Here is a 22,557-nt window from a genome sequence, read left to right as displayed (position 1 = left end):
TCAAACAGTGGAAGGCTGTCAGCTCTAAACATGTGAAGAGAACCGCTTGCGGGCTTCTGTCTTCCCTGTGAGTTGTGCTGCTGATTCCCTGTCGGTATGTGGTACGTGAAGTCCGCCAGGGCTGTCCTTGCTCTCTTTTCCTTCTTTGCATGCTTGGAGTCTCTGCTGGTCATGTTCAGTTTTGCAGCCTGTGGGCTGGGCAGAATCTTTCACACTCCCAAGACTCTCTGGATTATGCCTCCTGGGATGTCTGATGTTCTAGTCCAGGTTCCTTTAATTGTGTTGAGATGCAGCCAGTGTACAGAGATCTGCACCAGAGAAGAGCCTGCCTTTGTGTACTTGTCCATGTTCCTCTAGAATGTCAGTTTGGAGGTTCTACAGCAGTTAAGATGGCTCCAGATGTTGATCCACCTGCTGAGCTCAGACCCAGGCAGTGCTAGAATCCAGACTGTCAAACTCAGCTAAGATCTGCTCCCTCCCTGAGGGTAGAGTTATTCATCTCACTGTCTGAGACAAGCCTCCTGCAATCTGCCAGCATCTGGCCCTCCTGCTCTGATTTCTGGCGATTCTAGGTTCTTAGACACCTACTGTAGCTCAGTTCTGAGTAATAGGTTTTCTCTAAAACTGCCATCCTGGCATTGCCCTCTAAATCATACAGAATGGCCAAATGGGATCCCTCCCCTCGATGGCCCATATGCCATATGGATTTGAGGCTGTTGAGGGCTGTGGGCTAATCCTGGGGTCAGGACTGCAGAGTATTTTCATCAGGGCCCATATGACTTACCTTTTGGATGCTCCCCTGCCCCTGCCAGTGTTGTGTGGAGCCTTCAAGATGGAGCTTCATTCAAGCAGTGAGGTCTTTGTCATGCATTGACAGTCTTTTTCTCCATACATTACAGGAACCCTATCACTACTATGGCCAAAATTCCAAAGCTCTTCATCCTTTTCTACTGAAGAGTATATTGATTTTCTTATTCTGACTCTTCTCCTTCACTGGGCACATGGAGGCAGCTTCTAGCTTGTTATCTTATCCAGAAGTCTTCTGGCAGAAATATCTTAAAGAAAAACATGGTAAATGAGGAGGATTATGTCATATATATATGTATGTATGTATATATATATATATATATATATATATATACATACATATACTGAATATGTCTTTGATAAGGAATTGAGAATTTCAGAGCTATGGAGAAGACTCTAGAAAAGGCCAAATAAAGAGGCTTTTATAATAGTTTCATAAATGTTCAGAAACCTACTCATCTATATAAAAGACAATTCCTCAAATTCTCAAAGTAGGATATAAACAGCCTCCATCTACCTAAGTTCTTCTTAAGAAATTCTTAAATGAGGCTTGCACCTTTTGTCTTTTTTTTTTTTTTCCTTTTTTGTTATCTATTATATTTGTGTTTCAATTTCACACATCAGCCATGGGTTTCCCCCGTCCTCCCTCCCCCCACCCCTCCCCTCCACCCCCATCTCCTCCAGGGCCAAGACTCCCCAGGGGATCCATTTAAACCTGGTGGATTCAGCACAGGCAGGTCCAGTCCTCCCCGCCCCCCCCCCAGCCCAGGCTGAGCAAAGTGTCCCTGCGGAAGCCCAAGGTTCCAAAGAGCCAGCTCATGCACTAAGGACAGGTCCGGGTCCCACAGCCTGGGTGCCTCCCAAACAGTTCAAGCTATTCAATTGTCTCACTTATCCAGAGGGCCTGCTCCAACTGGGGGCTCCACAGCCTTTGGTTCATAATTCATGTGCTTCCATTTGTTTGGCTGTTTGTCCCTGTGCTTTTCCAATCCTGGTCTCAACAATTCACGCTCTTACAGTCCCTCCTCTTCACACCTTTTGTGTTAAAAGTCCTTTTCTAGCCACAATAAAATCACATACTTACCAATAAATATAAATACAAAAAAAAATGTCAGAGCGGTAATCTAACAGGAGATTCAGCATCTGTCCCTCTGGTGATGCCATCTAGGATGAAAGAAATGGGACCTGACAGAAAGAAGACCCTAGAAGTCAATAAGCAGAAAAGACAGTGATACCAATAATGATGGACCACAAATTCCAAAACTCAGATGGAAGGTGGGGACTCTTCATTTACCATAATTTTAATGAAATTGTTTGCCTCCTAAAGGTTCTTCAAGTGTGAGTTAACCTCATTTCTTCTCCCACTGAAGCCAAGCAAGTGATCTAAACAGGACATCATTGCAGAATTAATTGACATAATAAAAGAGCAAAAGTACAGGGATGCGCTGGGCATGTGCTCACTGGTGCCCTCACCAGGCTCCAATGAATAATACCAATCCAGCATCACACAAATGGCCCTGGTTAAGCTAAATGAATCAGTCACAGGGCAAAACCAAAGTCACAGAAAGTGACAGGTCAGGAAGACGGGTGGTTGATAAGGGTGGAATGAATATAAGAGGGTAGGAGAAAGATAGTAACCTGAATGCATTATAAATACAAGTGAAATTATCAAAAAATTAATTAATTGTTTTTAAATAGAGGCTTGTTCAAAAACAGAAAATAGTTTAGAGATATTTTTACAAGGAAAGCATGCAGAAATCATGAAAAAAAAAGGCACCATAGAAATTATAAGTGGATACCAGGCTAGCAAGATGACTCCAGGGACCTGAGAAGCTTGCTGTAATTCTTATTTTTAAAAAATTAATCTAACTCAAATATTCTAGACTTCTGTCCTGTCACTAATTTAACTCCTCTGTGTGTTCACAGACAGCCAATGTTAGGAGTTAAAAATCAGACTTTCACTGAATTCATCCTGCTGGGACTCACAGATGCACCAGAGCTTCAAATCTGTGTTTTCCTATTTCTCCTGCTCACATACATTCTCAGCATTATGGGAAATCTCACCATCATCATCCTCACACTGCTGGATTCCCACCTCCACACACCCATGTACTTCTTCCTCAGGAACTTCTCCTTCCTAGAAATCTCCTTCACATCCACTTTTACTCCTCGAGTGCTCTTCAGCATCTCTACAGGAATTAAGACCATCAGCTTCGCTGGCTGCTTCACTCAGTACTTCTTTGCCATCTTTTTAGGAGCCACTGAATTCTGCCTTCTGACTGCCATGTCCTATGACCGCTATGTGGCCATCTGCAAACCCCTGCACTACACCACCATCATGAGCAACAGGGTCTGCACCCTGCTGGTCCTCTGCTCTTGGCTCAGTGGCTTCCTAATCATCTTACTCCCAATCATCATGACCAGTCAGCTGGACTTCTGTGCATCCAATGTGCTCAATCATTATTACTGTGACTATGGGCCCCTCATAGAAATAGCTTGCTCAGACACAAGACTGCTGGAGCTCTTTGACTTTCTCTTAGCAGCCGTGACCTTGATAGTCACCCTGGTGCTGGTGATTCTCTCCTACACTCGCATCATCAGGACCATTCTGAAGATCCCTTCTGCACAGCAGAGGAAGAAGGCCTTTTCCACATGTTCCTCCCACATGGTTGTCATCTCCCTCTCTTATGGAAGCTGCATCTTCATGTACATAAAGCCTTCAGCAACAGAAGGAGTTGCCTTCAATAAGGGTGTGGCTGTGCTCAATACCTCAGTTGCCCCTTTACTGAACCCGTTCATTTACACTCTAAGGAATAAGCAAGTAAAACAAGCTTTCAATGATGTAGTCAGAAAAATAGTGCATCTTTATTCATTTTAGTGGCCTCAAAATAAATGGAAGTGTTGGGTGACATTCAGGCTATGCCTCCTCTTTGTTGAAGTGATTTCTCATGTAAGCTTGGAGTGAGCTAGTGTCCATAGTCTGTTTCAAGCTAGTTCAAGAATTTCTACTATCTACCTTTAAAGAATGAAAGAGGCAGAAAAAATATCTTGGTAGACTGTATACAGAATACAACTAGTTAAAAGTCTATTGCTTATTCAAAACAACTCTGAGATACCATCTTATACCTGTCAGAATGGCTAAGATCAAAAACACTGATGACAGCTTATGTTGGAGAGAATATGGAGTAAGAGGAACGCTCCTCCACTGCTGGTAGGAATGCCAACTATAGCCACTCTGGAAATCACTATGGTGGTTCATCAGAAAATTGGTAATCAATCTACCTCAGGACCCAGCAATACCACTCTTAGGCATATACCCAAAGGATGCTCAATCATACCCTAAGGACACTTGCTCAACTATGTTCATAGCAGATTTAGTCATAAAAGCCAGAACCTGGAAGCAACCTAGATGATCCTCAGTTAACAAATGGATGGAAAAAATGTGGCATATTTTATACAATGGAATATTACTCCGCTGTTAAAAAAAATGACAGCATGAAATTTACAGGCAAATGGATAGAACTAGAGAAAAATCATCCTAAGCGAAGTAACCCAGACGCAGAAGGACAAACATGGTATGTACTCATTCATAAGCGGATAGTATATGTAAAACAAAGGATAACCAGGCTACAATCCACAGCCCTAGAGAAACTAGGTAACAAGGAGGACCCTAAGAGGGATGCATGGATCACCCTGGGAAGGAGAAATAGATGAGATCTCCTTAGTAGCCTGGGGTTGGGGGGAGGGCTGGAGGGGAGGGGAGGAGGGAGGGGAACATGAGGGATCAGGATGGTCTAGTTGGGGGAGGTATGGAGAGGTAGAGCAATGAAAGAGATATCTTTATGGGTTTAAGGAGAAACCTGGTACCAGGGAAACACCCAAGAATACACAAGGATGACCCCAGCTAGTACTCCTAGCAATAGTGGAGAGGTTGCCTGAACTGGCCTTCTCCTGTAATCAGATTGGTGACTACCCTAATTGTCATCATAGAGCCTTCATCCAGTAGCTGATGGAAGCAGATACAGAGATTCTGGTCTCTATAGTTAATTCCAAGCCAGCCAAGGCTACATAGTGGGGAAAAAAATACAAATAATATGGACAACCACAGATGTGAATTTCCTGCTAGTTTCCAACAGACACAGTATTTGCCTCTTTAAGCTGCTTTACTCCTATAAACTGAACCTGGTGGTCAGATGTGTAAATATAAGTTTTTGTGGTGACATTGTAAAGGTTCATGCTCTTGTCAGATGAACTGCAGAGGAAGTAAGTGTCATCAGCAGAAACCATGACATTCATTAACTGGGAACCATGGCCACTTGGTGTGCCAGCCACCTTGCTATACATATGTATATCACAGATGCTCACACAACCATTGTCTGAAGCAGTGTCAAGAAGCTAAGTCCCGGGGAAAGGTCGATATAAATAGCCCTCCAGCACTTGCAGAAGTTTTCCAGGTTCTATACCAAAAATATTCACATTGCCAGAGGGGCTTCCTGTGGCCAGATACTAGGAATCAGAAGAAAAGCCTGAAGTCCAGGCATCCACAGGTCCTGCATTCATAGGCATCCATTTGCAGTTTTCCACAACCCAGAGATGAATATGAGGGTTATCAGACAAGGAGAATTCTGGGAAGAGAAGGGCTGAGTCAGGAGTCACCAGCCAGACACAGAGCTAGCAAGATGACAAGGCAGAACTGAGAAAAGGTACCAAGCCACGTGGCTAAACATAAATAACAATTATGGGTTAATTTAATAGGTAGTCAGTAATAGGCCCGAGCTAATAGTCAAGCAGTTATAAATAATATTAAGCCTCTGAGTGATTATTTTATAAGCAGGCCACAGGACCATGGGAGCCTGGCAGGACTGGTGAAACATCTACTACAATCAATCTTTAAAAATATTTCATTTTATATTACAATAATCAATCATGTCATTAGAGATACATTTTAATATCACAGCTCAACTGTAGTATCTCATCACAATGCTTCATGGTGTCATCGCAAAATATTTTATTGACCCAATGGTGCCTTGTGGATTCAAAGAGCCAATGTGACCTCACAAGGCTCTCTCATGACATCACAATTCTCAAATTTGTCTGCATGATACTTCATTCTGCCATCACAATGCTGTTTCAATACAAAACAGTGTTCACTTTTCTGTCACAAAGATGCATTGTGATAACTGGCTCAATGATGACATCACAATACAGTGCCTTCACAATGCTCAACTGTTTATAGATAACAATGTCCCACTAAACCATCACAGTGATGCATGTGAAATCACAGCTCCATTGTGACATCAAAATGCCGCATTCTGTATTACAGTGCTCAACCTTGTCTTCACAATCCTTCCTTGTACCACCACAATGCTCCATTTTGGCATAACAGTGCTCAATTGGGCCATCACAGTGGTGCATTGTAGTATCACATCTCCAGTATGACAATAGAACGCTCCAATGGGCTAATCCGATACTGTAATGTGACATCACAATGCACCATTTTGCTAAAAAAAATTTTCAGTGTGACATTGTAGCTCCTAAGTGAGGTTCTCCACTGTGATACCACTAGGCTCCATTTGAATGTCAATATGATGTCATCACATCACAATGCTACATTCTGCCCTCACAGTCAGTCCTTCATTGTGCCACCACAATCCTCCATTTACATAACAATGCTCATTGTGATATCACAGCTCCTTTGTCATCTAACAGTGCTCCATGTAGCACCATAGAGCTACACTGTGATGTCACTGGTTCTACTGCTATGTCACAATGACCATTGTGACATTATAACTCTCCACTTTATATGGCAGAACTCATTTATGCCATCACATGGTGCATTCTGACATCACAGCTCCACTCTAACATTACAGTGCTCCATTGTGACAGTGAAATCATCAGACTTGCCATCAAATGTTATACTGTACCATCAAAATTCACAGGAAACAGTGAATGCTCATAGTCAGCTCCCATTCTCCTTTTCTTACAGTCCAGAACTAAGCCCAGGGAATTGTGATGCCCACTTTTAGAGTGGCTCTTCTACCTCAGTTCACCTAATTACGATAATCCCTCACAGGTATCCCAGGGGCTTGTCTCCTAGGTAACTCCAGATCCTGTAAAGCCGATAATATCAGCCATAATGCCTCTTCTAAGCTGGCATCCAGACCTTCAGATGAGTCCTTCTGAAAAGGTGGAATGTGAGCTAAGACCAGACTTATCATCCATAAGCTTTTGGGGATGAGTGTTGAAGCACCACCCTGCCTCTTGACCTCCACAATGCTGAAACCACTTCTACCCTAAAAAACACCAATTTGTCAGAGGGAATGGGTGAAGCAGGTGAAGCCTCAGCCTCAGTTCTTCTGTCTTCCATGTTTCCCAGAAGTGCCTTGCCTTGGCAGAAGTTAGGCCACAAGTGGAACTTGAGCTATGGGGGAGTTTAGGAAGTTTAATCTTCAGGTGTCTAGACTCTAGAAAGAGAAACTCAAGCATGGTTTTTCTCCCCTCTCCCTTTGAGTAGACTGAAGGAATAGTCTGTGATGTTTGTAGAACACCTCCTCTAAGCTATGTGTCAGTCTCTTCTAAGCCTTAAAGTCATAGCTCTAAACAAAGCAAAGCCTCTGCCTTTACAGAATATACCTTCCAGCAGAGAAGGCTGAACTAAATTCCCACTCAAGCAAAAGAACAAATGTTATCTTTCTGAAGGATGTATATGCCATGAAGTAAGTAATAAGAGTCCTACTTGAGGGATGTTCAAGAAGGTCCTTCTGAAGAGGTGAAATGTGAGCTGAGGCTCAAATAATATTAAATTACCAGTGGTTTAAAGTATGAACTTGTGGACAATATTTTGTGGAGCAAAGTACAATGACATGTATATGAAAACTATATCATGAAACCCATTATTTTTTGTTTGCTAATTAATTTTAAAAATAGATAATTTTTTTTAGAAACAATAAAGGAACAATGAAAACAGGAACTTGCAGGCATAGAGCAATACACGCAAAGAGCCTAAATGCCTAATGGACAAGAAAGACAATAACGCAGTGTTCTAAATATTGGTGTCATTATTCAAATTCGGTAAGGTACCAGGTCAGGAGACATCTGTCAGAAGATAGTCTGCTACTCAGTCCCCAGGAAGGGAGCCATGCCTTGCCACACCATGCCACACTGGGCCATAGTCTGCTACTCAGTCCCCAGGAAGGGAGCCACACCGTGCCACAGGGCCACACCACACTAGGCTAGGTAAATCATCATGAACTATCTAGAGACATGGAGCAAGAGGTAAATGTGGGAAAGTGCTTGTCTCGGTTAGGGTTTCTGTTACTGTGACAAACACTGTGACCATATTTCAGCTTACAGTTCCACAGCACAGTCCATCACTGAGGGAAGTCAGGGAACTCAAACGTGACAGAAACCTGGGGGAAGGAGCTGATGCACAGACCATGGAGGGGTGTTGCTTACTAGCTTGTTCCTCATGACTTGCTCAGTCTGCTTTCTTGTGGAACCCAGGACCACCAAACTGGAGATGGCACCACCCACAGTGGGTTGAGCTTTCTTCCCTCAATCATCAGTTAAGAAAATACCCCACAGGCCTACCCAGAGGTCAGTGTAGTGGGGTGTTTTCTCAGTTGAGGTTATCTCTACCCCCAATGGATCTAGCCTTTGTCAAGTTGACATAAAAACTAGCCATCACATCAGTGTTTGACAGTAGTTTTCATGGAAGGAAATAGACCAGGTAGGGTAAGCAGGTTATGGGGGTTGAATGTTGGTATTTGATATTTCAAATTATTTCATTGGACTCTGAGGTCCAAGGCTTTTTGGTACCTGACCCTGGGATAATTAAGTCAGTAAGACACAGAACAAAAGACACTTCAAAGGAGTAAGAGACAATTTATTTGGAGTCAAATATGAGTGATTATGGCCCAGAAACATGGATTCAGTTTGCTCCATGGAACTGGTTACATAAGCTTTTATTAATAACAAAGCAAAACAGACTCATAAATCAAGGCATTTACCAAATACACTGGTGTAGATGTAACTGTCTTGTTAAATAAGAAACACAGAGCCAATTGCAGAGATAAAAGCCAAGAGGTCAGAGCAATAGCTGAGAGCTGAAAACCTTACCCTTCACTGCTGCTGCTGTCTTTCCTCTCTGCCAGAGCCCTACTTCCTGTGTCCTGTCTTTTTTATAGACTTTCTGTTCTGCCTTCTCATTGGTTGTAAACCCAACCATATGACCTCCTCGTCACTGCCTGTCTGTACAGACCTCCAGGTCTTCTATGGTTAGTATTGAGATTAAAGGTATGTGTCACTATGCCTGGCTGTTTCCAATGTAGCATTGAACTCACAGAGATCCAGAGGGATTTCTGTCTCTGGAATGCTAGGATTAAAGGCATGAGTTCCACCATTTTCTAGCCTCTGTATCTAGTGGCTGTCTGTTCTCTGAATTCAAATAAATTTATTAGGGTGTACAATATTTTGGGGAACACAATACCACCACTGGTAAGGACAGCCAGTGGACAACTTAAAACCAAACATGGGAAGACTCTACCAGGTACAGATGCTGAAGGATGGCACTCAGCTTTTGGACTAAGAATTCATTCCAAAGGTTTTACCTGATAGTAACAAGATGTTAGACCAGACAGAGGTGGGCATGAACAGTTATTAAGGGTACCAAAGATAAGCCAGGATAATGTGACTCTGGGTCTACAAGACTCTACAATAACAAAGTTTTAGTCAATCAACTTTGAAGAATCTTCCACAGAAGTGGAACCTTTTCAAGGAACTTCAGTTTACAGAAAAGTATTGGAAATTAAATTCTTTTAAGAATCATTTTTTTTGTTTTTCAAGACAGGGTTTCTCTGTAGCTTTTTGGAGCCTGTCCTGGAATAGCTCTGTAGACCAGGCTGGCCTCAAACTCACAGAGATCCACCTGCCTCTGCCTCCCGAGTGCTGGGATTACAGGTGTGTGCCACCACTGCCCAGCGAATCATTTTATTTTTATTCTATGTATATGTGTCTGTACATCTGTATTTGCATGTGCATGTGAGTATCTATGAAAGACAGAAGAGAGTGTCATAGCCCCTAGAACTGGAGTTATAGGTGGTTGTGAGATGCCTGATGTGGGTACGAGGACCTGAATGTAGGTCCTCTACAAGAACCACAATGCTCTTAACCACTGAGGCATCTGTCGAGGCCCTGAGCATCAATTTTTTGAGGCACATTAGGTGTTGAGGAAAGAAATGGATTTAAATGGACTACTAGCCTTTTGTCTGAATAACTAAATGGCAACTGCTCACTTACTGGATGGAAGAAGCTTGGGAGGGGAACAAGAGTCATCAAGCATGGTAAGGTAGACAGTGCTCTACAGAATCTAAAGGGAAATGGCCAGAAATACGAAGTTGTGTGTTTAGAAGTCAGACTGGACAAGGGATCACACATGTCAATAATGTCAAGATATTGAGTAAAATGAAGTATGAAAATTGATCATTGTGTATTGGTGAAATTATTAAGGCCACTCCACGTAGTTAAAAGGGAGGTTTATTTTGAGGGGTAACTTACAAATGAAGGGGTAGGTTGCAGGGTATGGCAAAGGTATAGCGCAGTCTGGCGGTGTTCTCTGGAGAACTCTGCTCGGTCTACCTCCAGTGTCCAGGGTCCCAGAACCAAGAGAGCGACCTCCTCCCGATCCTTGGTCTTCTGCTTCCTCCTCTGCCCTGCCTTGTGGGTGTGACCATTACCGAGGCCTCAATGGGGGTTGGAACTTCCAGGCCAATGCTGGGATGGCTATCCACTACAATTGTGTTTCACAAAATGGTGATATAAATAATTGTGGAATGAAAGAGACAAATAGAGAAAACTGGAGGTAAGAGAGAAACACCACCTGATGCAGTACTCCTTTCCTGTAACTGTACCACATAAGGCTACATAGCCACACGCAAGACAAACTAGGGGAAAAAAAGTGGACACAGCAAGTGACCAACTACACTATAATGCCCAACTACAAGACATCAAAACATCTAGGCTACTTCAGATAACACCTCCTCCATACAGGGTCAGGGGCGGGGGTTGCCTGTGCTTCTGGTATCAGAAAGTAACTGGTAAGGTCCCTGTGCTCTTGAGATTCAGTGCAGGGTGGAATGAAGGAATGGAGGAAAGAAGAAAACAACCAGCAGAGGCATATAATGTAAGTAATTATAAAGATGTGAAATATGTGTGGAGGGTAGAATGTTGATGAGTGTGGGGTGTTCCTGGAATGCTTTCTGGGAGAAGCAGCTCCTGGCAGGGCCTCTAGTCTTCTTCATAACATGTAACAATGGGTAACATTTAGATTATACATCTGGGTAAAACAAACTGAGTTTGGGGGGAATTTGGAAAAATAATCCACATAGAAATCTTCATTGCATTATTTACTACAAAATTATAAGAGAAATATGCCACTAGAGAAGTGTTTAAATACTGATTTATGTAATAGTTACCAAACACTGCTTGCATCTATAAACATAATTTTAACATTAGGTTTTGTGCCTGAAAAATAGCTAACTGTCCAGACATATGAAGCACATCTTAGTCCCAGGACTTCAGAGAAAGGGGCAAGTGAATCTTTGTGAGTTCAAGGCCAGCCAAGGCTACATAGTGAGACCCTGTCTCAAAACAACAACAAAAACTGACAATGTGATGGTATTGTATTCCCCAAAAATATTGTGTACCCTAATAAACTTATTTCCTGCTACACTGACAATGTTGAAAATTCTTGTACTAAAGATGAGAAGTGTTTCATATCCAGTTATACCTCCTTAGGACCATGGATTTCAGAATAATAGATGCTGGAAAGTCGAGAATGTGCACATATGCATTGCTGTGTGTTCAGCTTAGATACTTGAATGGGATCAACAGCAGATAACAGACAGAAGTGTACCTATGAACAAGGGAACAGAAGCCAACAATCACCACAGAGAGGTGAGCGAGCCCTCAGGAAGTCCAGGGGCTCACGGCTCCAACATCTGAAACCCTCACCTTAAGCTTGCGTTCTTATGTTCAGACACTGACTCTGCCTGAAAGCAGTCCCTTGGGTTTTGATGCATCTTGGTGTATTTCCAATCCATAGTTTCACCTCATCCTTGGTCATCTAAGGAAAAGGGACTCACATTTTTCTTATTTTTTTTCATCTCAAGAAATTTTCAAAATATCTATCCATACATTCCTTACCCTTCTTTTCTTTGGGTCATCTAACCTCAACTACTTCCTAACCCTTAGACATCCCTGCCCTGAACTTGAGGGAAAGACAATTAATTAGGCTATAAAACACAATAAAAATTCTTGTGGCAGGTAATTTAGCGAAGTATTTCAAAAACACTTTTACTTGGCAATCCTGTTTCAGCCAGTTGTACTAGAGAAAGTATGGGTAAATAAACAGGTATGTGTGAGTCCGTTTATCTCGATGTCCTTGACAAAACTTGACTGCAATGACAGGACATTTCTTAAGATTACAGAATCCACACTGTGGGATATGACAGAGACATTGAAAGAATTCTCTAGGAGCCATGGCACAATGTTCAAATGTCTTCTATAGAGTAGAAACTGTTAAAACACAGTTTAGACAATATAATCTTATTTTTAATTTTTATGCACATACATGTACACAAATGCAGAGCAAAAGGCTGGCAGCAGTAATTTCCCAAATAAATTAACATTTTACTGGTACATATAGTTTCTTCTGTATGCAAATTTATTACAACTAACAGAGCTACTTTTTGCAAAAGACTATATTTGAGGAAGAAACTCAACTCAGTTTCTAGGCCTTCGTTTATACTTGGGACACCTTTTCCCTGCTCCTACTTCTCCTACCTGCAATTAATAGCTGAGGAGGGTTCAACAACAATCAAGAAAATGGAGATGTGCCAAATCCCTCCAACCAACAACCAAAGGAGACACCAAGTAAAAATAGGGAACAGTTTGTTGCAAGAAGCCAGTGACATTTCAAGAACCGAAGGCCATATTAGACTCAAACCAGAGTTGGGGACACAGGATGGAACCAAAGGAGAAAATTAAAGCAGTTTTTAAAATAGTTGGGAAGGAAGTTAAGTAGAGAACACCAACATGTTGGGAGAGTCGAAGGAGATAGGAATCATTCAGGAGACAAGCAATCGAATAGACCAAGGCTACAGCAATACCAAGCAAGACTCAGGAGCTGAACTTGCAAGCCAAAACAGCCAGTCCCTGTCCCTGTCACTTACCGACATATGGGAATGAGGTCAAGGAGAAAGGCTAACAATAGGACTCACTGGGAGAAGCAGGAAGATGGATGTCTCAAGAACATAACCCCAGGAAGGCACTAAACCTCAGGCAGGACCAGGAATCACATCATCACACAAGGTTATCTCATCTGCCTTCCCCTTGACCTCCATTCCAGTCCTCAGCTCTGCTCTTTTCATGAAGCCCAGTCAAAGTCTTGAGACCAGGTCCCAGAAGTAGATCTCTGAACAATACACCTGTGTCTTGGATACCCACAGTGGGTGGAACACACCAATGTACAACAGACTGCACCCTGTGGTCTCAGCTTCTCTTCTTCCTTGAGAATGTCCAGGGATCAGGCCCTTAGATCCAAGATCTTGGGAGGAAGGTGGAGTATGGTCAAGGACCCCCAAGGTATCTCTTCATGAGCCGCCTCATGGCCCCTATGACCTCCTTATTCCTCAGAGTGTAAACAAAAGGGTTGCACATAGGGGTGACAACCGTGTAGAAGATGGAAAGAATCTGGTCTGTGTCCCCAAGGGAATCTGCCTGAGGCCTCATATAGGCAACAGTCCCCGTCCCAAAAAAGAGTATGACCACAAACAAGTGGGAGGAGCAGGTAGAAAAGATCTTTTGACGCCCCTCTGATGTTGCAACACCAAGAATCGTGGCAATGATACAGGCATAGGAGACCACAATCAACGAGAAGGGTGTGAAGATAAAAGCTACCGTGATGAAGAGATTCCCCACTTCACCCCAGAAAGGGCTTGCACTGGCCAGTCTCAGCACAGGCAGGATGTCACACAGGAAGTGATGGATGGTGTTGGCACCACGGAAAGGCAAAGTGAAGATGAAGACAGAGTGAATGGTGCCAGTGATGATGCCTGCACAGTAGGAGGCCCCCACCATGCTGGCACATGTTCCCTGGTTCATCAGGGTGTTATAATGCAGGGGACAGCAGATGGCAGCATATCGGTCATAAGCCATGGCAGCGAGCAAACAGCATTCGGCAATGCCAAAAAGAGCAAAGAAGTACATCTGAGTGAAGCAGCTGGCCCGGGGAATGGTGGGGCAGGAAGACCGGAGGTCAGCCAACATCCTAGGCACAATCGTGGTGGTGTAGAGGATCTCCACCACAGAGAAGTGACCCAGGAAGAAGTACATGGGGGAGTGGAGGGCAGAATCGGCCAGTGTGAGGAAGATGATCAGAGAGTTGCCCAGCAAGGTAACCATATAGATACACAGCACACCCCAAAACAGATGGCCCTGAACAAAGCCAGAACCCGAGAAACCCAATAAAATGAACTCTGTTATTTCTGTACCATTGTCAGCTTCCATGTCCCTAAAGTCAGATTAGAAAAAAGAGGGGCTAGAGAGGGGTAGCATGCCAGAAACTTTTGCAGCAATAAGGATAAAGAGTCGTCCATTAGAGCAGATCAGCTTGATGAGGAGGATGTTGAGGGGAATGCTGAGGAAGAGCCTGAGAACCTCAGCCGCTACTGACTCCCATGGGGGAAAAAAAAAACCCTCCAGAAGAGGAAGAAAATCCTGAGAAGATGAGGCACACTTGCAGATCTTCTTGCTGTTGCAAGATTTCTCAGACAAGTCTGTTCCACTCACCCAGGAAGGAGCTAGAGGCAAAAAGGTGGGGGCAAAAGCAGCTTTCTTCAGGAAGAGGGCTGAGGATATAGACAGAAAAGGGGGTGAGCAGACAGAGAACAAATAATCTGGCAGAAGAAAAGTGGGTCCACCCAGAGGCAGAAAGTGAGTGGAATAGGCAAGGGCAGGAGACAGGGCACAGAACTGAGAACCACAAAGGGCTGTGGAGCTTTTACCTGCAGATGGATCCCCACAGCCCTCAGAGTGCCTCTCCCTGGAGCACATCACAGATCAATCCCCTGAGGAGCTAATTCTCAACAGAAGGACAAAAGTGGAGGAAGATGGGAAAAGGAGAAGCAGGGAGGAAGTGGCTTCCCCTTGCTGGGCCTGGGTCTGGGGGTCCTCGTCCTCACATCCAAGCACAAAGGGGAAAGCCCATGTGGAGGAGAATGCTGTGTACAGAGTCCTTCTGCTAAGCACCAAGTGAGCTTCTCTCAGAAACCCTGTGCTCTAACTCCTTGGCTGGTTTCTCTGAGTGAGACTGTCAGCCATTGCCCCAAGGGCTGCAAAGCCTTTCCAGCTCTCAGAATTAGTCCTTAGCATTCTTTCCATTCCTGGAAAACACCTTTTCTCCCAATGCTGGAGATGGAACACCTGGCCTTGGGATTCTGGTTGGCCTCTTCCACTGGATGGTACTTCCAACACTCCCAGGCCTGGCAAGCATTTGTAGGCCCTTTTGTAAAATAGTGTTAATCCCTAAAGGAAATAACTATTGAAATAACAACGAGGCTGATTCTGGAAGAACTCCAGGCCCAACACAGGGCTTTCTCTTACCATCTAGCTGCAGAGAGAAGCAGTAATCTCTGAGGTTCAGAAATGGGAAATACTCTTTAGATCTCAGCCAGAAAAGACAGCACTCACAAGAGCAGATGACAGAGGCAACCAGAGAGGATGCCCAGTGAATCAAGACTAGAGAAATATGGCAGGTCCTTCCATGATGTCTCCTAAATAAGAAAAGCATGGCCATAGCTTGAAACCCAATTAGATAATCAAGAAATATCTTCCTATTCAAGGTAGTCTGATGTCTATTTGGCTGGTTTTCCTCTTGGGTGAGAAGGTGTGAGAAAGAGTCCAAATGAGGAGGCTAGGGAGTTAAGAGTGCTTGCTGCTCCTACAGAGGTCTGGAGTTCAGTTCCCAGTACCCACATGGCCAACTCACAGCCAGTCTGTTCCAGGGGTTCCAAAACACCCTCCTCAGGCACTGCATACACATTATACACAGACATGCATGCAAACAAAACACCCATACACCTAAAATTAAAAGATTCTTTAAAAAAATTGCAAGTGAGTCTTAATAAGCACACTGCTGCATGCAGGCATGTGTACACACACACACACACACACACACACACACACACACACACACACACACACACACACACAGGATTAATTAACTATCAAATAATTTTTAAAGTGTGGGAATCAGAAAGGTGCATCAGAAACTAATAGCATAAACTGCTCTTCCAAATGACCAATTATATTCCAGGCACCCATGTCAGATCACTCACAACCACCGGTAAATCTAGCTATAGAGGATCTAACATGTCCTTCTGCCTTCTACAGACAGCTCACTCAAGCTGGAGAGATGGCTCAGCAGTTAAGAGCACTGGCCACTCCCAATACCTACACACAGACACATAATTAAAAACAAAACAAAACCTTTAAAAAGACCTCTTTTACATGATACCATTCAGTTGTGCCTGTACAAAGCACATTTTCACACAACAGCTGGATTGTGATATCATAATGTTCACTTATGTCATCCCAATGCTGCCTAGTGGCATCAGAGTGTCCAATGTGTCATCAGTATGCTTCCAGGTCTGGTCATAATGTGACTACAGAATGGCCCCTGTGCCGTCACAGTGCTCCAATGTGTCATCAGTATGCCTCCAGATCTGGTCATAATGTGACTACAGAATGGCCCCTGTGCCGTCACAGTGCTCCAATGTGTCATCAGTATGCTTCCAGGTCTGGTCATAATGTGACTCAGAGACTTTTCCCTGTCTACTTCTCCCACTTGCGACTAATAGCTGAGGAGGGTTCTAGAACAATCAAGAGCTGACTTTCCAAGAAAAGGAACATTTTCCAAATAACTCCAATCAACAACCAAAGTGGACACAACGTGAAAATAGTGAACAGTTTGTTGAAAAAAAGGGGGTGGGGTACACATACAGTAAAATAAGTTTTAAAAGAATAAAGGGGCAGAAGAGATGCTCAGTGGTAAAAAGCACTGACTGCTCTTGAAGAGAACCCCAGTTCAATTCCCAGCAATAGCATAGCGGCTGACAACTGTCTGTAATTCCAGTACAAGGAACCCGACACCCATGGCAAAACATAAAATAAAAAAAGGTAAAAAAAGAAACCTGTGTCATTTCAATAATTGAAGGCCACATCAATCTTCAGAACAGAGTGGGAAGGCAGTTGTGTCCTCTACTGAGATCAAGGAGGGAATGAAAGGCATTTCTTTCAAGAAAGCTGGAAAGAAAGTTAAGCGAGAACACCAACATCTTAAGGGGTCCAAGGAGATAGGGATCAGTCAAGCGACACATGATTAAATAGACCGAGGTTACAGCAATACCAAAGTAAGACTTCAGGAGCTGAACTTGCAAACCAGCCAGTCCCTGTCCCTGACCCTTACCGGCATATGGGAATGAGGTCAAGGAGAAAGGCTTACAATAAGGACTCACTGGAGAAGCAGGAAGATGGATGTCTCAAGAACATAACCCCAGGAAGGCACTAAACCTCAGCCAGGACCAGGAATCACATCATCACCACAAGGTTATCTCATCTGCCTTCACCTTGACCTGCATTCCAGTCCTCAGCTCTGTTCTTTTCGTGAAGCCCAGGGAAAGACTTAACACCAGGTCCCAGCACGTGGAGCTCTGAACAATACACCTGTGTCTTGGATGCCCATGGTGGGTGGAACACACCAATGCACAACAGACTGTGCCCTGTGGTCTCAGCTTCTCTTTTCCTTGAGAATGTCCAGGGATCAGGCCCTTAGATCCAAGATCTTGGGAGGAAGGTGGAAGTACGGTCAAGGACCCCCAAGGTATCTCTTCATGAGCCGCTTCATGGCCCCTATGACCTCCTTATTCCTCAGAGTGTAAACAAAAGGGTTGCACATGGGGGTGACAACCGTGTAGAAGATGGAAAGAATCTGGTCTGTGTCCCCAAGGGAATCTGCCTGGGGCCTCATGTAAGCAGCAGTCGCTGTCCCATAAAAGAGTATGACCACAAACAAGTGGGAGGAGCAGGTAGAAAAGATCTTTTGACGTCCCTCTGATGTTGCAACACCAAGAACAGTGGCAATGATACAGGCATAAGAGGCCACAATCAACGAGAAGGGCGTGAAGATAAAAAGCTACCGTGATGAAGAGATTCCCCACTTCACCCCAGAAAGTGCTTGCACTGGCCAGTCTCAGCACAGGCAGGATGTCACACAGGAAGTGATGGATGGTGTTGGCACCACGGAAAGGCAAAGTGAAGATGAAGATAGAGTGGGGTGGTGCCAGTGATGATGCCTGCACAGTAGGAGGCCCCCACCATGCTGGCACATGTTCCCTGGTTCATCAGGGTGGTATAATGCAGAGGACAGCAGATGGCAGCATATCGGTCGTAAGCCATGGCAGCAAGCAAACAGCATTCGGTAACGCCAAAAAGAGCAAAGAAGTACATCTGAGTGAAGCAGCTGGCCCGGGGAATGGTGGGGCAGGAAGACCTGAGGTCAGCCAACATCCTAGGCACAATGGTAGTGCTGTAGAGGATCTCCACCACAGAGAAGTGACCCAGGAAGAAGTACATGGGGGAGTGGAGGGCAGAATCGGCCAGTGTGAGGAAGATGATCAGAGAGTTGCCCAGCAAGGTAACCATATAGATACACAACACACCCCAAAACAGATGGCCCTGAAGAAAGCCAGAACCAGAGAACCCCAATAAAACGAACTCTGTTATTTCTGTACCATTGTCAGCTTCCATGTCCCCAAAGTCAGACTAGAAAGAAAGAGGGGCTAGAGAGGGGTAGCAAGCCAGAAACCTTTGCAGAAGTAAGGATGAAGTGTCGTCCTTGAGAGCAGATCAGATTGATGAGGAGGATGAGGAGTATGAGGAGGAGGATACTGAAGAGGATGCTGAGGAGGATGCTGAAGAGGCAGATGAGGAGGATGCTGAGGACAATGCTGAGGAGGATGTTGAGGAAAAGCCTGAGAACCTCAGCTGCTGCTGACTCCCAACCACAAAAAAACCTCCAGAAGAGGAAGAAAATCCTGAGAAGATGAGGCACACTTGCAGATCTTTTGCTGTTGCAAGATTTCTCAGACAAGTCTGCTCCGCTCACCCAGGAAGGAGCTAGGAGCAAAACGTTGGGGGCAAAAGCAGCTTCCTTCAGGAAGGGGGCTGAGGATATAGACAGAAAAGTGGATGAGCGGACAGAGAACAAAAAATCTGGCAAAAGAAAAGTGGGTCCACCCAGAGGCAGTGAGTGGAATAGGCAAGGGCAGGAGACAGGGGCACAGAACTGAGGACCACAAAGGGCTGTGGAGCTTTTACCTGCAGATGGATCCCCACAGCCCTCAGAGTGCCTCTCCCTGGAGCACATCACAGATCAATCCCCTGAGGAGCTAATACTCAACAGAAGGAGGAAAGTGGAGGAAGATGGGAAAAGGAGAAGCAGGGAGGAAGTGGCTTCCCCTTCATTATGCCTAACACTAAGCTACCTGCTGCTGGGCCTGGATCTGGGGGGTCCTCCTCCTCACACCCAAGCACAAAGGGGAAAGCCCATGTGGAGGAGAATGCTGTGTACAGAGTCCTTCTGCTAAGCACCAAGTGAGCTTCTCTCAGAAACCCTGTGCTCTAACTCCTTGGCTGGTTTCTCTGAGTGAGACTGTCAGCCACTGCCCCAAGGGCTGCAAAGCCTTTCCAGCTCTCAGAATTAGTCCTTAGCATTCTTTCCATTCCTGGAAAACACCTTTTCTCCCAATGCTGGGGATGGAACACCTAGCCTTGGGGATTCTGGTTGGCCTCTTCCACTGGATGGTACCCCCAACACTCCCAGGCCTGGCAAGCATTTGTAGGCCCTTTTGTAAAATAGTGTTAATCCCTAAAGAAAATAACTATTGAAATAACAATGAGGCTGATTCTGGAAGAACTCCCAGCCCAACACAGGGCTTTTTCTTACCATCTAGCTGCAGAGAGAAGCAGTAATCTCTGAGGTTCAGAAATGGGAAATACTCTTTAGATCTCAGCCAGAAAAGACAGCACTCACAAGAGCAGATGACAGAGGCAACCGGAGAGGATGCCCAGTGAATCAAAACTAGAGAAATATGGCAGGTCCTTCCATGATGTCTCTTAAATAAGAAAAACAAAAAGCTTGAAACCCAGTTTGGTAATCAAGAAATATCTTCCTATTCAAGGTAGTCTGATGTCTATTTGGCTCGTTTTCCTCTTGGGTGAGAAGGTGTGAGAAAGAGTCCAAATGAGGAGGCTAGGGAGTTAAGAGTGCTTGCTGCTCCTACAGAGGTCTGGAGTTCAGTTCCCGGTACCCACATGGCCAACTCACAGCCAGTCTGTTCCAGGGGATCCAACACACCCTTCTCAGGCACTGCATACACATTATACACAGAGACATACATGCAGACAAAACACCCATACATATAAAATAAAAATTTCTCTAAAAAATTACAAGTGAACCTTGATAAGCACATTGTAACATGCACACATGTCCAACACACAGGCTTACATACACACACATACACACACACACACACACACACACTTAATTATCAATTAATTTTTAAAGTATGGGAATCAGAAAGGTGCATCAGAAATTAATAGCATAAACTGCTCTTCCAAATGACCTATTATATTCCTGACACCCATATCAGATCACTCACAACCACCTGTAAATTTAGCTATAGAGGATCCAACATGTCCTTCTGGCTTCTACAGACAGCTCACTCAAGCTGGAGAGATGGCTCAGCAGTTAAGAGCACTGGCCACTCCCAATACCTACACACAGACACATAATTAAAAACAAAACAAAACCTTTAAAAAGACCTCTTTTACATGATGCCGTTCAGTTGTGCCTGTACAAAGCACATTTTCACACAACAGCTGGATTGTGATATCATAATGTTCACTTATGTCATCCCAATGCTGCCTTGTGGCATCGGAGTGTCCAATGTGTCATCAGTATGCTTCCAGATCTGGTCATAATGTGACTACAGAATAGCCCCTGTGCCGTCACAGTGCTCCAATGTGTCATCAGTATGCTTCCAGATCTGGTCATAATGTGACTACAAAATGGTCCCTGTGCCATCACAGTGCTATGTTTACAATGCTACATTTGGGCATCATAAGTTCCAGAAGAACCAATGCTCATTTCTGTCCTCCAAGGGTACCTGCACTCACATACACATGCCTGCACAAAGGTATGCACATATTTAAAAATAAGAAGAAAGAACTCCACTTTTGTAAACTTTTAATTTTTTGTTTGTTTTGTTTTGCTTTTCTTTGTTTGTTTGATTGATTGTTTGTTTGTTTCTTTGAGACAGGATTTCTCTGTGCAGCTTTGTGCCTTTCCTTGAACTCACAGAGACCTGCCTGCCTCTGCCTCCGAAGTTCTGGGATTAAAAGCATGCAACACCACCACCACCAGGCAAACTTTTTATTTTTTTAGACAGTATCTCACTATGCTGCCTTAGACAAGCCTTGAATTCACAGAAATCTGCCTACCTCTATTTTCCAAATACTTGGATTAAAGGTATGTGCTGAAAAAAACCTTTTAATACTTTTGAAACTGGAAAGCTGTCTCAGTGGGTAAGAGCACTTGCTCTCTCAGAGGATCAGATTCAGTTCCCAGCACCCATGCCAACAGCTCTCAACCTCTTGTTATGTCAGCTCCAGGGGACCTAGTGCCCTCTTCTGGCCTCCACAGACATGCACACACACACACACACACACACACACACACACACACACACATGAGTATAATCAATGGCATGGTTAAAAAGAACTGTAATTATTCTATCACATCTAATATTTTACATAAGTTAACTCACAAGCAAAACTGGACTTTTAAGCCTCAATAAATCTTAATTTAGAATAGTCACTTTGCTTTTTAGTTTTAGTTTTTATGACAATACTTTTTCTAAGAATCTGGATTAATATTAGCATTCTGGGAACAAAAGGTTATACTGTGTTCAGCACATTTTCAAATAATGTAGAAGAACATGAAAAAGAAATAAAGCACAATTTGGCGAACCCAAAATGGTGTTTGAATGTTTGTAGTATTATTCTATTATATTTGCAAATCTGAAATAAAAGTTTGAACAATATTATAATGATAACACTTTTGAATATTTAAGAATTCCAACCTGGACATGGTGGTTCACAACTATAATTCTAGTACTGGGAGACTGAGATGGAGATTGCTCTGAGCTTGAGGCTAGCCTGAACTACAGAGTAAGAGATTGTCTCTTTTAAAAAATCCAAATAACTTGGGTATTAGTTTGCCCTCTGTCTTAGATAGGCCTGCTATTGCTGTGATAAAACATGACCACAAGCAACTTAGGGAAGAAAGGGTTGATTTCCTCTTACACTCCATCACTGAGGGACGTCAGAGCAGAAACTCAAACAAGACCCTGGAGGCAGGAACTGAAGCAGAGGCCATGGAGAAATGCTATTACTGATTGCTCCCCATGGCTTGCTCAACCTGCTTTCTTATACAACCCAGGACCACCTGCCCAGGGCTGGCAGCATCCACAGTGTTCTGGGCCCTCCCCCATCAACCACTAGTTTAAAAAAATGTCCCCCAGATCTGCATACATGCCAATTTCATGGAGTCATCTTCTCAGATAACTCTAG

General features: G+C 43.9%; 3 protein-coding genes across 3 annotated transcripts; 1 reads left to right on the top strand and 2 right to left on the bottom strand.

The window, feature by feature from the left end:
• The first annotated feature begins 2,740 nt into the window (after window positions 1-2,740).
• On the top strand, window positions 2,741-3,685 carry LOC118570912 (olfactory receptor 6C4-like). The gene has a single exon (XM_036169647.1). It carries the CDS (start codon window positions 2,741-2,743, stop codon window positions 3,683-3,685), a length of 945 nt encoding a protein of 314 aa, XP_036025540.1.
• Window positions 3,686-13,434: 9,749 nt separating this feature from the next.
• On the bottom strand, window positions 13,435-14,373 carry LOC118570833 (olfactory receptor 9-like). The gene has a single exon (XM_036169484.1). The coding sequence runs from the start codon at window positions 14,371-14,373 to the stop codon at window positions 13,435-13,437; it is 939 nt and encodes a 312-aa protein (XP_036025377.1).
• A 3,358-nt stretch (window positions 14,374-17,731) lies between these two features.
• Window positions 17,732-18,672, bottom strand: LOC118570845 (olfactory receptor 9-like). Its single transcript, XM_036169495.1, is given in 3 exon segments — window positions 17,732-18,055; window positions 18,057-18,197; window positions 18,199-18,672. Coding segments are annotated over 3 exon segments (939 nt in total).
• Between the last annotated feature and the right edge of the window lie 3,885 nt (window positions 18,673-22,557).

Source organism: Onychomys torridus, chromosome 20 (genome assembly GCF_903995425.1).
Source record: "Onychomys torridus chromosome 20, mOncTor1.1, whole genome shotgun sequence".
NCBI lineage: Eukaryota > Metazoa > Chordata > Mammalia > Rodentia > Cricetidae > Onychomys > Onychomys torridus.
The sequence above is the reverse complement of the archived record's forward strand: the minus strand, read 5'-3'. Positions and strand labels throughout refer to the sequence as shown.